At 45.8% G+C, this 16,473-nt stretch overlaps 1 protein-coding gene across 1 annotated transcript in view; it reads left to right on the top strand.

Annotated features, from left to right (window-relative positions):
- Window positions 1-12,864, top strand: part of LOC126191545 (coiled-coil domain-containing protein 25) — a 60,259-nt gene extending 47,395 nt beyond the window's left edge. Inside the window, exon 6 of the mRNA XM_049932453.1 lies at window positions 12,634-12,864. Within this exon, the coding sequence (XP_049788410.1) occupies window positions 12,634-12,715 (82 nt within the window). The 3' untranslated portion in view covers window positions 12,716-12,864. The remainder of the gene's footprint in view (window positions 1-12,633) is intronic.
- The last annotated feature ends 3,609 nt before the right edge of the window (window positions 12,865-16,473 follow it).

Consider the following 16,473-nt stretch of genomic DNA (forward strand, 5'->3'; position numbering starts at 1 on the left):
GTTTTTCGTAGACCACCTTGAAGATAGGTTTGGGGAAGTGGTGGCGTTGTCTAAAATACACAGTGGGATGATTTTGATCCAAGTGGACTCCCCAGCCCAGTCAAAGGCTTTGCTTGATTGTGACGAGCTGGGTGATATCCCCATCTTGATTACTCCCCATAAAAGCCTTAACTTGATCCAGGGTCTTATTTTCCATCATGACCTCCTTTTGCAGTCATATGAGGAGCTACGTGCCACCTTAGAGTGACGGGGTGTCCGCTTCGTCCAGTGCATGCATAGGGGACCCAAAGACAATAGCATTGATACCATTGCCTTCATCTTGGCCTTTGAGGGTGACTTGTTGCCTGAAAAGTTCAAGGTCGTGGTTTATTGTTGTGACACGAAACTATACGTCCCTCCCCCTATGCGCTGCTTCAAGTGTTGGAAGTTAAGTCACATGTCATCTCGTTATACTTCCAGCGCCACATGCAGGGATTGCAGTCGTCCTCTGCAACAAGGCACTCCGTGTGTGCCTCCTCCCTCTTGTGTCAACTGTGGGGAGCACCACTCCCCTTGCTTGCCCGACTGCCCTGTTCTCCATCAGGAGCGACGAATCATGGAAATAAAAACCCTGGACAGGCTTACCTATCGGGATATGAAGAGCAAATACGAACGACTTCATTCTGTGCAGATGACTACATTGTACGCTGCGACTGTGACTTCATTGTTCCCGGTGGCGACGGCTGGCCCTATGGTTGTTAAGCCTCCAGTGTGCCCTCGGGGCCGCTCTGGCTCTTCCACTGTGTCTGTGATGAGGGCGCTGCTTCGTCTGGTGCTCCCAAGGTACCTCCTTTGGGAGACCAACCCCCACAAACTGATGGGGATATCGGATGGTGCCCTAGCCGCTTGCCCTGATGCGGCTCCCGGGCCAGATCGCATCCACTATCAGATGCTCAAACACCTCTCAGTGGATTGTCAGTGACACCTCTTAGGCCTTTTCAACCATATCTGGGTAGAGGGTGAGTTCCCGTCTCAATGGCGGCAAAGCATTGTCATACCAGTGTTGAAGCCCGACAAGAACCCACTGGAGATGGACAGCTACCGCCCCATTAACCTCACCAACATTCTGTGCATGTTGCTCGAACACATGGTGAGCTGAAGTTTGAGTTGGCTACTTGAGTCTTGGGGCCTTCTGGCTCTGTCTCAGGGTGGGTTCTGTAAGGGCTGCTCTGCCACCGATAATTTGGTCTGCCTGGAGTCCGCCATCAGTATGGCATTTGCCCACCGTCAGCAACTGGTTGCCGTCTTTTTTGACATGCGGAAGGCATTCGATACAACTTGGTGACATCACATCCTCACCACACTTCATGGGTGGAGTCATAGGGGCCTGCTCCCGATTTTTATTCAAAATTTTCTGTCACGTCGTTCCTTCCACCTGCAAGTTGGTCCCTCCCATAGTTCCTCCTGAGTCCTGGAGAATGGGGTCCCGCAAGGCTCTGTCTTGAGTGTCTGCCTCTTTTTAATTAGTACCAATGGACTAGCTGCAGCTGTGGGAATGCCCATATTGGCTTCTTTGTCTGCTGATGACTTTTGCCTGTACTACAGTTCCACCGGCATTGCGGTTGCTGAACAGCAGCTACAGGGCGCAGTCTTGGGCCGTCACGCGTGGCTTCCCAGTTCTTGGCCGACAAGACTTGTGTCATGCATTTCTGCCAGTGTCGCACTGTTCACCCTGAGCCACAGCTTTATCTTGACAGCGAACCTCTTGCCGTTGTGGAGATGCATCGGTTTTTGGGCTTGCTTTTTGATACCCGGTTGACTTGGCTCTCTCATATTCGGCAGCTTAAACAAACGTGCTGGCGCCATCTTAACGCTCTTCGTTGCTTGAGTCACACCAACTGGGGTGCCAATCGGTCTACCCTTCTCCGACTGTGTCACGTGTTGATTCAGTCCGGTCTCGATTATGGGAGCCTGGCTTATGGTTCAGCATCGCCTTCAGTGTTGTGGTTGGTTGACCCCATACTTCACGACTCGCCACTGGAGCTCACGAGCCCTGTCGCCAGCCTACATGTGTAGGCAGGTGGCCCTCCGTTGCAGATTCGGCGCCAATGACTGCTGGCCGCTTTTGCTGCGCATGTTTGTAGCTGCCCGGGCATCGCAAAAACTCTCCTGTTCCCCAACTGAGTCATCCATCTTCCGGAACGGCGGCCTCGGTTAGGGTGTCCGATTGTGATTTGCGTCTGGTCTCTTCTCTCTGGGCTTGAGTTTTTCCCTCTCCTGCCTCATTTCCGGGCCCATGTCTGTATACCCCCATGGTGTGTGTCCTGTCCATGCCTTCAGCTGTATTTGGTGTGAAGTTCTTAAGACTCCGTCCCTCCTGAGGCCCTCTGCCGCTGCTTGCTTCCCGTCCTTGCACGTTACTCCGCCTTAAGTCTATACCGACAGTTTGATGGTTGCTGGTTGAGTTGGTTGTGCTTTTACTCTCAGGGATCGCTCTGAATGACGCTCGTTGCTGGATGGCTGCAGTTTTTTCACTGTGGAGCTGGTAGCCATCTCTCGCGTCCTCGAGTATGTCCACTCCTGCCCAGGTGAGTCCTTTCTCATCTGTAGTGACTCCCTGAGCAGTTTACGAGCTATCGAGCAGTGTTTTTCTCGCTCTCATCTGGTGATGACTATCCAGGAGTCCCTCCAAACTCTTGCCCGTTGCAACCTCTCCGTGTTTTTTATGTGGACCATGAGTCACTTCGGCATCCAGACTAATAACAGGTTGACAGGCTGGCCAAATAGGTTGTCGGTGTATTGGTCCTGGAGATTGGCCTTTCGGAGTGTTATCTCCAGTCAGTTTTGCGGCAGAAGGTCCTTGGTACCTGGGGTGATGAATGGCGCACCCTGCCTTCACCCAGCAAATTTCGGATCATCAAGGAGACTACCGGTGTGTGGCCCTCCTCCTTATGGGTCTCTGTCAAGGACTCTGTTGTACTCTGCTGGCTGCGCATTGGCCACACGTGGATGACGCATGGTTATTTATTGCGCCGCAAGTACCCACCTCTCTGTCGCTATGGTTCAGCATTGACAGTTGTCCACATTTTGTTGGACTGTCCGCTTTTAACTGCGCTCAGGCAGACGTTTGTGCTGCCTGATACGCTCGCTCCACTTTTAACGGATGACACTCCCATGGCAAGCTTTGTTTTGAGTTTTATTCGTGCAAGAGGCTTTTATCACTCGATCTGAGGGTTTGTGTCTTTTTTTTGTGTTGAGTCTGGCCTTTGGCCTACAGTTTTAGATAGGGGTTTTTAGTGTGTCTGTGGTGGTTGGCTTTTCCCTTTTTTTGTTTTCATGGTTGCCCAATCACTGTAACATTCTGTGTGTTTTTAATTAATCTTTTCTGGTCCTTGTCTATGTCTTTCCTGTTCCGTGTTGTCCCTTGTCACCTCCGTTGCTTGTTTTTCTTCCTTATGGTTGTTTCATGGTTATGGAAAATGGGACCGATGGCCTTTGTAGTCTGGTCTGTTCAACCCCCACAAACCAACCACCTGTTAAGCAACTAATTTTCACTAGTGCTAACTTACTCACATTGACAGTAGTATGTGTGGGGAATGAAGAAGGGCATATATGACAGAAATTATAAAGGAACAAAGCAGTGGTATGGAGGCCTCTGCAGCTATTGAAATTTTTAGTCGATCTGTAAATGAAAGGGGAATGTGTTACGCTAAGTTCTTAGGTGATGGGAGACTCAAAAGCATATAACAGTGTAGTAGCCGCTCACCCTTGTGGTGAGAAGATTGTCACAAAACTGGAATGTGTTGGTCATGTCCAGAAGAGGATGGGCACCAGGTTGAGGAAGTTGAAACAAAGCTTGAGAGACAAGAAACTTTCTGATGGTAAAACCATAAGAGGCTGGCTGACAGTCAAAATGATTGCTGAACTACAGCAGTATTATGAGCTGGACATTAGAAATAATACTGAGGATTTGTTGAAAATGAAGCAGGTAGTATGGACTAACTTCTTCCACAGGCTGTGAAACAAATACTAACAAAGGGGCTGGCCAGTACTTACCTCAGCTCAGTACAGCCGATAGATACACATAAAACAGAACTGGAAATTTACGTTCCTAGCTTTCGGAACAAATGTTCCTTCATCGGGGAGGAGAGAGGGGAAAGAAAGGGAAGAAGGGAAAGGAGATTCAGTTACTCACAGCCCAGGTTATGAAGCAACAGGGAAAGGAAAATAGGGAGGGTAGCAAGGATGGAGGCATGGTTGTCAGAGGGAAGCGAAAGATATTTTACTGTAAGTACTGTGCCAGCTTCAAACCAAAAGAGGATGCATACAGAAGTAAAGAGGTATATAGTATAAAGGCAAACACAACTATGTAGGATGAAAAGATGAGTGAATGGCTAAGAGGAAAGAGAAAGAGGAGAAGACTGAAGAGTGAATGGGAGTGAGGTTGTTTAACTTAGGTTCAGTCCAGGGGGATGGCGGGATGAAAGGATGTGTTGGAGTGCAAGTTCCCATCTCCGCAGTTCAGAGGGACTGGTGTTGGGTGGGAGAAGCCAAATGGCACATACGGTGTAGCAGGTTCCTAGGTGCCTAGAATTATGCTGGAGGGCATGCTCCGCTACTGGGTATTGGGCATCTCCTAGGCGGACAGTTCGTCTGTGTCCGTTCATGCGCTCAGCCAGTTTAGTTGTTGTCATGCCGATGTAAAAGGCTGTGCAGTGCAGGCATGTCAGTTGATAAATGACATGTGTAGTTTCACACGTAGCCCTGCCTTGAATTGTGTATGTTTTACCAGTAGCGGGGCTGGAGTAGGTGGTTGTGGGGAGATGCATGGGGCAGAGAATTTTGTCAAGGGATGATCTCATTTCAGGGATTGACTTGAGAAAGTCATATCCCTGGCGGAGTAATTTGTTGATGTTTTCGAGGCCAGGATAATATTGGGTGACAAGGGGGATGCTTCTGTGTGGTCTGGGGGTAGGAACATTGTTGTTGGACGGGGAGGAATGTATTGCTCGGGAAATCTGTTTGTGGACAAGGTCTGCAGGATAGTTGCGGGAGAGGAAAGCACTGGTCAGGTTATTGGTGTAATTGTTGAGGAATTCGTCACTGGAGCAGATACGTTTGCCACGAATACCTAGGCTGTAGGGAAGGGAGCGTTTGATGTGGAAAGGATGGCAGCTATCAAAGTGAAGGTACCTGTTTGTTTGTGGGTTTGATATGGACAGAGGTGTGGATGTGAGCTTCAACAAGATGAAGGTCAACATCCAGGAGGGTGGCTTGGGTTTTGGAGAAGGACCAGGTGAAATTCAGATTCGAAAAGGAGTTGAGGTTATGGAGGAAATTAAGGAGTGTTTCTTCACCATGTGTCCAGACCACAAAGATGTCATCTATAAACCTATACCAGGCCAGGGGAAGCAGCTGTTAGGGTCTTCAGGAAAGCCTCCTCCATGCGGCCCATGAAGAGCTTGGCATAGGACGGAGCCATCCTGGTTCCCATGGCTGTTCCCCTGATTTGTTTGTAGGTCTGGCCTTCAAAAGTGAAGTAATTATGGGTGAGGATGAAGTTGGTAAGTGTGATAAGGAACGGGGTTTTTGGAAGATCTTCGGGTGAGCGTTGGGAGAGGTAGTACTCAAGGGCAGAGAGACCATGGGTATGTGGGATGTTTGTGTAAAGGGATGTAGCATCTATGGTGACAAGAAAGGTTTCAGGTGGGAGAGGAGTGGGAATGGATTTGAGGCGTTCTAGGAAGTGGTTTGTGTCTTTGATGTAGGATGGGAGTCTGCGGGCGATAGGTTGTAGGTGCTGTTCTACCAGAGCTGAGATACGTTCGGTTGGGGCTTTAAAGCCTGCTACAATGGGACGGCCAGGACGGTTCTCTTTGTGGATTATGGGTAATAGGTAGAAGGTAGGGGTACGTGGCTCAGGTGGAGTGAGTAAGTCTATGGAAGCCGTTGTGAGGCCTTGTGAGGGACCTTGGATTTTTAGGATTTTTTGCAGCTCAGTCTGGATGGAGGGAATGGGGTCCTGTGTAACAGCTTTGTAGGTTGAGGTGTCAGAGAGTTGACGCAGTCCTTCTGCCACATACTCCACACGGTCAAGTACGACAGTTGTGGAGCCTTTATCCGCCGGGAGGATGACAATAGAGCGGTCTATTTTCAGCTCCTTAATGGCACGGGATTCAGCTGGGGTGATGTTGGGGGTTGTCGGGATGTTCTTCAAGAAGGACTGGGAGGCAACACTGGATGTGAGGAATTCCTGAAATGTCTGCAAGGGATGGTTTTGGGGGAGGGGAGGAGGATCCCTTTGAGAAGGGAGTCGGAACTGTTGTAGACAGGGTTCAACACTGGGTCTAGTATTTGGGGGCTGTGTCTGGGTAGTGAAGTGATATTTCCAGTTGAGGTTCCGGGTGAATGAGAGGAGATCTTTAACCAGGGCAGTGTGGTTGAATTTAGGTGTGGGGCTAAAGGTTACGCCTTTTGATAGAACAGATGTCTCTGGAGGAGAGAGGGATCTGGATGAGAGGTTTAGGACTGAATTGGGACTGGTGATATGTGGCATTTGACTGTGGTTATAGTTGAGATTTGGTCTGTGTGGGGTATGTGCTGGGATGGGGAGATTGAGTAGGGTGGCTAGGCTAGGTTTGTTAGCTATGAGGGGGGTTTGTTGAAGGTTCTGTTGTGGTTGGTGTTTGTGAGGGATAGGGAGAGGGACCCCACTTCTTAGGTGTTGCACTAGCACTGTGGATAGTTTTTTCACGTGGTGTGTGGCATGGAACTCAAGTTTGCAGCTGGCTTCTAGGATGATGTTCCTGAGTGTGTTCTCCAAGCAAGGGTTTGAGAGGTGGAGGACTTTGAAGAGAGATAGGAGCTGTTGGGAGTGGTGGTTACATGAAGTAGTGTAGAGATTCAGGACAAGTTGGGTAAGGGATTAAGGATTGAAGGTTCTGGAAGTCCAGGAGAGACTGGTGGAAGGAGGAATTGCACCCGGAGATGGGAACTTTTAAGGTAAGCCCTTTAGGGGTAATTCCAAACGTTAAGCAGGACCGGAGGTAAAGTATGTGGGATTGCAGTTTGGCTACGGTGAATGCATGTTTCCGGAATGAATGTAAATAATGTGGTATAGGATTAGGGTACATAGTGGGTAACCGGTGGGCAGGGAAATTAAATAACTAAAGTTGAAATAGTAATCATAAGAAGGAATAAAACATGGAGAGAAGGACGAGAAGGAAAGAAATTGTGTTGGTAATGTTCAATACCAAAGGAAGACCACTAAATAAGAAAAATACGGAAAAAGTTGACCAGACCAAGCAAGTATGTCCAGATCAGGGGAAAAGAACACACGTTGCTCAAAAACAGAAATAGCGAGTGGCGAAAAAGATCGCGCGTGCCGCAAAAGCGATCACGCGTGCCGCAAAAGCGATCGCGCGTGCCGCAAAAGCGATCGCGCGTGCCGCAAAAGCGATCGCGCGTGCCGCTAAAGCGATCGCGCGTGCCGCAAAAGCGATCGCGTGTGCTGCAAAAAAGATCGCGGGTGGCGCATAAATGTCACAAAAAAATTTTCTTGTGGCAGAGAAAGATAGCCAATGGCACAAAAATATCGCCAGCAACAAGTAATCGACGGAAATGGATGATACTGGTAGGTGTGGAAGAGATTATTGGCTGGGAAACAGCGAATAACGAACGTTAAAACTATGGAATGTTGAATAAATAAATCAATAAATAAAAAAGAGAAGAGGACTATAAACGGAACAAGATAATAGGAGGAAGATGAAACTAGCACAGTTGGTGACGAAAATATTTATTTATGTATATATAAAACACTGAAGAAGAGAAAGTGTTAAGACGACAGACGTAAGTGATAGCTAACAAAAGGGACAAAACAATGAAGGATGTGGACCATATAGCTGATCTAAATGATTAATGGAAAATCTCATATAAAGATGTGAAACAAACACTAGTATTAGTGATTGTTGGCTGGGAAACAGCGAGTAATGAACGTTAAAACTATGGAATGTTGAATAAATAAATCAATAAATAAAAAAAGAGAAGAGGACTATAAACGGAACAAGATAATAGGAGGAAGATGAAACTAGCACAGTTGGTGACGAAAATATTTATTTATATTTATTATATAATACATTATTTACATTCATTCCGGAAACATGCATTCACCGTAGCCAAACTGCAATCCCACATACTTTACCTCCAGTCCTGCTTAACCTTTGGAATTACCCCTGAAGGGCTTACCTTAAAAGTTCCCATCTCCGGGTGCAATTCCTCCTTCCACCAGTCTCTCCTGGACTTCCAGAACCTTCAGTCCTTAGCCCTTACCCAACTTGTCCTGAATCTCTACACTACTTCATGTAACCACCACTACCAACAGCTCCTATCTCTCTTCAAAGTCCTCCACCTCTCAAACCCTTGCTTGGAGAACACACTCAGGAACATCATCCTAGAAGCCAGCTGCAAACTTGAGTTCCATGCCACACACCACCTGAAAAAACTCCTCCAGAGACATCTGTTCTATCAAAAGGCGTAACCTTTAGCCCCACACCTAAATTCAACCACACTGCCCTGGTTAAAGATCTCCTCTCATTCACCCAGAACCTCAACTGGAAATATCACTTCACTACCCAAACACAGCCCCCAAATACTAGACCCAGTGTTGAACCCTGTCCAGAACAGTTCCGACTGCCTTCTCAAGGGATCCTCCTCCCCTCCCCCAGAACCATCCCTTGCAGACATTTCAGGAATTCCTCACATCCAGTGTTGCCTCCCAGTCCTTCTTGAAGAACATCCCGACAACCCCCAACATCACCCCAGCTGAATCCCGTGCCATTAAGGAGCTGAAAATAGACCGCTCTATTGTCGTCCTCCCGGCGGATAAAGGCTCCACAACTGTCGTACTTGACCGTGTGGAGTATGTGGCAGAAGGACTGCGTCAACTCTCTACCTATCGCCCGCAGACTCCCATCCTACATCAAAGACACAAACCACTTCCTAGAACGCCTCAAATCCATTCCCACTCCTCTCCCACCTGAAACCTTTCTTGTCACCATAGATGCTACATCCCTTTACACAAACATCCCACATACCCATGGTCTCTCTGCCCTTGAGTACTACCTCTCTCAACGCTCACCCGAAGATCTTCCAAAAACCCCGTTCCTTATCACACTTACCAACTTCATCCTCACCCATAATTACTTCACTTTTGAAGGCCAGACCTACAAACAAATCAGGGGAACAGCCATGGGAACCAGGATGGCTCCGTCCTATGCCAAGCTCTTCATGGGCCGCATGGAGGAGGCTTTCCTGAAGACCCAACAGCTGCTTCCCCTGGCCTGGTATAGGTTTATAGATGACATCTTTGTGGTCTGGACACATGGTGAAGAAACACTCCTTAATTTCCTCCATAACCTCAACTCCTTTTCGAATCTGAATTTCACCTGGTCCTTCTCCAAAACCCAAGCCACCTTCCTGGATGTTGACCTTCATCTTGTTGAAGCTCACATCCACACCTCTGTCCATATCAAACCCACAAACAAACAACAGTACCTTCACTTTGATAGCTGCCTTCCTTTCCACATCAAACGCTCCCTTCCCTACAGCCTAGGTATTCGTGGCAAACGTATCTGCTCCAGTGACGAATTCCTCAACAATTACACCAATAACCTGACCAGTGCTTTCCTCTCCCGCAACTATCCTGCAGACCTTGTCCACAAACAGATTTCCCGAGCAATACATTCCTCCCCGTCCAACAACAATGTTCCTACCCCCAGACCACACAGAAGCATCCCCCTTGTCACCCAATATTATCCTGGCCTCGAAAACATCAACAAATTACTCCGCCAGGGATATGACTTTCTCAAGTCAACCCCTGAAATGAGATCATCCCTTGACAAAATTCTCTCCACACCACCCAGAGTTGCCTTTCGTCGCCCCCCTAACCTCCGTAACATCCTTGTTGAACCCTACAATATTCCCAGACTACCTTCTCTACCCAGCGGTTCCTACCCCTGTAACCGACCCCACTGCAAAACCTGCCCCATGCATCCCCCCACAACCACCTACTCCAGCCCCGCTACTGGTAAAACATACACAATTCAAGGCAGGGCTACGTGTGAAACTACACATGTCATTTATCAACTGACATGCCTGCACTGCATAGCCTTTTACATCGGCATGACAACAACTAAACTGGCTGAGCGCATGAACGGACACAGACGAACTGTCTGCCTAGGAGATGCGCAATACCGAGTAGCGGATCATGCCCTCCAGCATAATTCTAGGCACCTAGGAACCTGCTACACCGTATGTGCCATTTGGCTTCTCCCACCCAACACCAGTCCCTCTGAACTGCGGAGATGGGAACTTGCACTCCAACGCATCCTTTCATCCCGCCATCCCCCTGGACTGAACCTATGTTAAACAACCTCACTCCCATTCACTCTTCAGTCTTCTCCTCTTTCTCTTTCCTCTTAGCCATTCACTCATCTTTTCATCCTACATAGTTGTGTTTACCTTTATACTATATACCTCTTTACTTCTGTATACATCCTCTTTTGGTTTGAAGTACTTACAGTAGAATTTCTTTGGCTTCCCTCTGACAACCATGCCACCATCCTTGCTACCCTCCCTATTTTCCTTTCCCTGTTGCTTCATAACCTGGGTTGTGAGTAACTGAATCTCCTTTCCCTTCTTCCCTTTCTATCCCCTCTCTCCTCCCCGATGAAGGAACATTTGTTCCGAAAGCTAGGAACGTAAATTTTCATTTCTGTTTTATGTGTATCTATCGGCTGTACTGAGCTGAGGTAAGTACTGGCCAGCCCCTTTGTTAGTATTTGTTTCACATTTTTATATGAGATTTTCCATTAGTCATTTAGATCACCTATATTCTTCCACAGACTGTCAACTGATGAAAAACCAGTGCAGCACCTTTGCCCTCCTGGACCTGATTCATTGTGCAAGTACTGCAATGCCCAGTACTCAAACAGTTCATACAGCCATAAACATTCCATCCCAGAGGCAATCATGATTATCATAAAATCTATTTTAGAGACCTGGCAAATCCTGAATTACTGAAGAAGTGTCTGCATGGTCAGACTCAAAACCCCAAGGAGTCATTCAATAATCTTATATATATTGATTATCTTACCAAAAAATGTTTTTGTTGGAATGAAGACACTAAAGTGGGAGGGAGGGGGGGAGGTTTTTGGTAGGTTAAAAGTGCTACAACGTATGGGAATTAATCCTGGAACAAACTGCATCAGAGAACTTGAACGGATGGACAAGGTTCGCATTGATAAAGCAGAGTATGCAACGCAGTTGGCCACTAAGGAGTCCAGAAAAGACTTGGGAAAAGATCAAGAGGATGATATGCAGTATGGTGCATACTGCTTCTGAGTATGTCTGTGTATGTGCGGATGGATATGTGTGTGTGTGCGAGTGTATACCTGTCCTTTTTCCCCCTAAGGTAAGTCTTTCCGCTCCCGGGATTGGAATGACCCCTTACCCTCTCCCTTAAAACCCACATCCTTTCGTCTTTCCCTCTCCTTCCCTCTTTCCTGACGAAGCAACTGTTTGTTGCGAAAGCTTGAATTTTGTGTGTATGTTTGTGTGTCTATCGACCTGCCAGCGCTTTTGTTTGGTAAGTCTCATCATCTTTGTTTTTAGATATATTTTTCCCACGTGGAATGTTTCCCTCTATTATATTCATATTTTTATTTGATATAATAGACATCATTCCTTTTGTTTCTCTTACTGGGCTTAGACTTCCTTGAGGACTATGTTCATTTTTAATTTCTTTTTGTTTTGCCAAAAAGAAAGAATGACACAATTTAAGCTTTAAACCTGTTAGAATTTTCCAGTACCTATTTAGTGCTCATTTTTTGCATCTGTTTTGTCACCCTCCAAACGAGGAGCAGCAAGTTTAGATGTGTTCTACATCATAGGAGGATATTTGTGATGTACATTCTGGCATATTCTCCTCAAATATCTCGCTGATCTGAGTGGAGAGTCAACTACCTTGTTTGAGACTGTCTGGCTTTACATATCTAATCATTTAGTTCTTATATCTCTTCTTCTTTGGCTATTTATTTATTGTCCTCTCTTTTTAATATATGTGGTGGGCCATAATTCATTGTCACTAGCAATCCTTAGACTCTGTTTTGCCCAAATAGTGTTGGAAACTAGACTTAGTGCATAGTACCCATAAGTCAGTTGACATTAGCAGTTTGAGGTTATATTGTCTGTTTTTATCTGAGAAACAATGAATAGGAATGTAACTACAGAAAACCATGTATTTGTTTCAAGGCCTGTAGAAAATGATCTGGGTAAGTGTATGGAATTCTGTGAGTTATACACAATCTGACAATATGCTGACTCCAAGTGGTGCAGAAGCATTATTTGGGGTTATAAAGCGATTTTTTAGGTGCCTGGCTGAGTGAACAGACATGACTGTGTCTACTGGGATCCTATGAATCTCCATGTGGTGACGGAGACAACTGATTTATATCCCACCCTGCATATAGTGTGTTTTGTAGCACCTATTTATTTTTTATTTATTTCTATCGCTATATCATTAGCAATAGTTTGTTCATAAACTTCTTTAATTTCTGTCTTTCCTTCATATTAATTGAATATTTTCTTATTTTTTAGGAGTTACAGTAACTTAATGAAACCTGAGAATATGACATCAAATAAATATGATGATGGAAATGATTCTGATGATTTTATGTAATGTGCACTGAAGTCATGGAACAGCTATAGATATCAAGGAACACCATAGTGGAAATTACTTTTGACTATGTGGATACTGTGCAAGTATTGATGTGTTAATATTATGTAAAATAAAACCATTTTCTATTCAATAAATACTTTTCTTTGAAATGTGTAAGTATGTTACCAGACTTGAATATTATGTAATCAGTTGCCATGTCATCATTCTTTGTTGTTCTGAAATATGTAGTTTGAATTACTTTCATACATTCCAGGAAGATTCTTCAAAGATGATAATTCTATACTTTAGGAGAAAGAAAGAGAATAAATTTGAAAAAAGCATCCCATATCTCCATTGTTGTTTTTCTGTGATAAGTAGCTGCACTGCAGCGTATATGTGGACCTAATAGCAGGACTGCCTGCATGTACTGGAGATCATGTACTTCCTTTGTCAATTCACTGATAAAAGTATACCATTCTTCATATCTTGATAAATTTGGTATGTTTGTAGGCAGTTTTTCACTTTCCATTCTGCACAAAAGAAATTTCATTAACATTTAGTGTCTAGGGATAGGTTGACCAGACAGCACTCTTCCCCCCCCCCCCCCCCCCTAACTGTATCTTGCTGTCCCTTCTCCTTCCCCATCCCATCAAGATTTGCTGCTTTTGCTCTACATGGCAGTTGCATTCCAGTCCGGACTGCTGGAGCTGGCCGTCAATGAATTTGTGTGCGCTTCCTTTTCTGATGATGAAGGCTTTGGCTAAAACCTAATGTGTAAGGGTCTTTTTGGTGTGCTTGTCTGCAGCTTAAAGTGTCATCTTTAGAATAAGTAGCAATATCCGTCTTCCTTATATTCTTGATATTTCAACCTGGAGTTTCCATTGTTTGATTTTGCCTAACGGCTTTTCGTCAATTCTACAACACTGTACTGTTTTCCTTTGTTACTATTCTCTACAGCATTGCTCTTCTCAGTGTCCGTTCTTTCTCTTCTTTCCTGTGTTTACTCACCGCCTTCCAAACTGCAAACACTTCTGAACCAAACTGTATCAATGATCTTGTCCAAACACAGTACACAGCTACATAACCGCGTGGCTTGTTGATGCAACATCTGATGCCCCAACTTCTTTCCACCTGTAATTTTATTTATTTATTTCAACCTCACTTCCTGTCTCATTCTTACGTATATTAACATTTCATTCTCCACACGAACTTGTGATCATCCTGGACCTAACTGATACCCCTCCCCCTCCCTTCACTTATCCCAACACACCCATACTGCCATAAATCATCTGTTCCTTTTCTCCCTCATTTCTGTATGGTTTTTAACATATTTATGTGTATTTTTACAGGGTTTCATGCACTTTTGCATTTTTTGCCTCAATGGACCTGTGCTCCATCTTTTTGCACCAGTTCAGAAATGTATCACCTTCCCTGACTAAAACCCAGCTGCACAGCCTGTTTCTTAAATGTTGCCTAAACCATTAGTCCTTCACAACCTTAACATGTTTCTCCCGTCAGCTTCACATGGTTCCCTTGACCTAACATTCCACCTTCCTGGATATTGGCTGCCTACTCTCTGAGGGCTGCATCCTCATCTCTGGCCACATTAAACCCCTCATCTCTGTCCACATTAAACCTACCAACCACAAACAGTATCTACACTTAGACAACTGTCATCAAAAATACCAAAATTTTCGGGAATGCGTTCTGAAGTTTCAGTAGCCCGGCATAGGAACAGTTCCCCCAGCAGGTGCACTACCCTTTGGCAAGTTCATGCTTGGCTACCATGGGCCTCCAGCCTTTGCAGCACCTTTTCCCTTCCATGCTGCATGTCTATCCTCCTCCTATTTTTTTCCCCTCCTTCGGCGAACATGTCTGGTTGGGATTTTTTTTTTTGGGGGGAGGGGATGTGTTCTTAATTTTCTGTAGCCTGACATCAGAACAGCCGCTTCGCTGGTTTTCCTTTCTTTCTTTCTTCTTAGAGAACGAAGAAAGAAAGAAAGAAAAACCAGCGGAGCGGCTGTTCTGATGTCAGGCTATCCTATCCTTCCTCCGCTTCGACATTTGAGGTTCCTCTTTGTTTCTTCTTCCTCCTTGTGCACACCTGGAGGCCAGTCCACACATGCCCCGCGTAACAGGTGACTGGGTAACGTGTAATACCCAACCCTGAGTCGACAGCTAGGGTTCACACGTATCAGCTAGTACAGGCCAGGCCTAAGAAAGGGGGGGGGGGGCACCTGAGGTGTTACCTTCCCAGATTTCCAATTAGTCCCTCCATCAGGAGTTTGGGAAGTGCAACATCGGAGATGCTGGCAATTATGGGGGGACTTTCTGGCAATGAGCCAATTACTATCTCAGTCAGCATGGAATGAGATCGAAGATTCTGACACTCTTCCAGCTGCACCTCGGTTCCTTGTTGTATCTGATATCGATGCAGGTCAGTCCTTTGCTACAGTTAATCTGTTTATTATACAGAAAGGTGTTGATGCAATTGCTGGCCCTGTGACTGTGAAATCCTGTTCCTGTTTACATAATGGCACTTTGCTTATGGAAACTAATTGTGATTCTCAAGCACAACTACTGCTTGCAGCTTTGCTCCTCCACAGCTATTGTGTTCGTGTCGAGGCCCATTGAACACAGAATTCTTTGCATGGTGTTATTTACACTCGGCTTCTCGATGATCTGACTGATGGAGAAATCCAAACTTACTTCTCTGATCAGGGCATCACTGCAGTCCATTGGGTCACGAAAAAGGTCGATACAACCGTAGTACCTAAACGCACTCTTTTCCTCACATCTGATAAAGTGGTGCTTCAATCAAAGATCAATGCAGGTTATGAAGTCATCAGTCTGACCATACATTCCGAACCTGATGCGCTGCTACCAGTGTGAATGTTACAACCAAACTTGCATGTCGTGTAAAACCACGGCCAAATGTGTTACTTTTGGTAGGGATGCTTACAAAGGCGATTGCCCACCTCCTCACCACTACATCAATTGCAATGGCGACCATGCAGTGTCATGCCAAAAATGTCCTGTGTGTCTCGATGAGCGGACTGTCCAACTCTCAAGTTGTTGGCTGGTCGGAAGCCCTGCGTTTTACCATCTGCCAGTTAACAGTACCATTCTTGCTACACCTTGCTACATTAAGGACATGGCCATGCATGCTTGCGGCCTCAACAGCACAGCAACTGTAAAATTGCCCTGTGTCATGGTAGTATCCCCATCTCTTTCTCCTCCAGCTATGCAGCAAGCCCCCAAATTTTCACCTCCAGTGGCAAAATCACCTGCTACATAACTGGCAGTCCAGAAAAGACAGAAGAAATACTCGCGCGAAGACTTTTTCTGTCCCTCCAGCCAACAAACATTTAAGACTTCGTCTGCCAATGATAAAGGCTTTTAAGAAATTGATCAAAGGCAAACAGTCTTCTCCACCCCGTGTAGGAGATCCTCTCATGTAGCATCGCCACGTGATACCCTCACTCAGCTGACTTCCATTTCACTGATGTGCACTGCTTATCATTTTTCTGTACTGGAAGTCGCAGTCTGACCCAGGGAGAATGCTGACATCTCCATAGATTTCATGAAACAGGGTTCTCCAGCCTCTGCTCTCTGTAGCAGTGAGTCTTCAAAGTTTGGCGCTCTGGCAACTGTCATTGTCACTGCCCTTTGTTTATTCCCTCCTTTCCATTCCCCTTTGTGGGTCTTCGAGAACTTGTCTGAGTGTTTCCCTCTTGGCTGACATTTTCAATCAAGTCAACTTCATCTGTTTTAACATT

This window comes from Schistocerca cancellata, chromosome 6, assembly GCF_023864275.1.
Source record: "Schistocerca cancellata isolate TAMUIC-IGC-003103 chromosome 6, iqSchCanc2.1, whole genome shotgun sequence".
Lineage (NCBI taxonomy): Eukaryota > Metazoa > Arthropoda > Insecta > Orthoptera > Acrididae > Schistocerca > Schistocerca cancellata.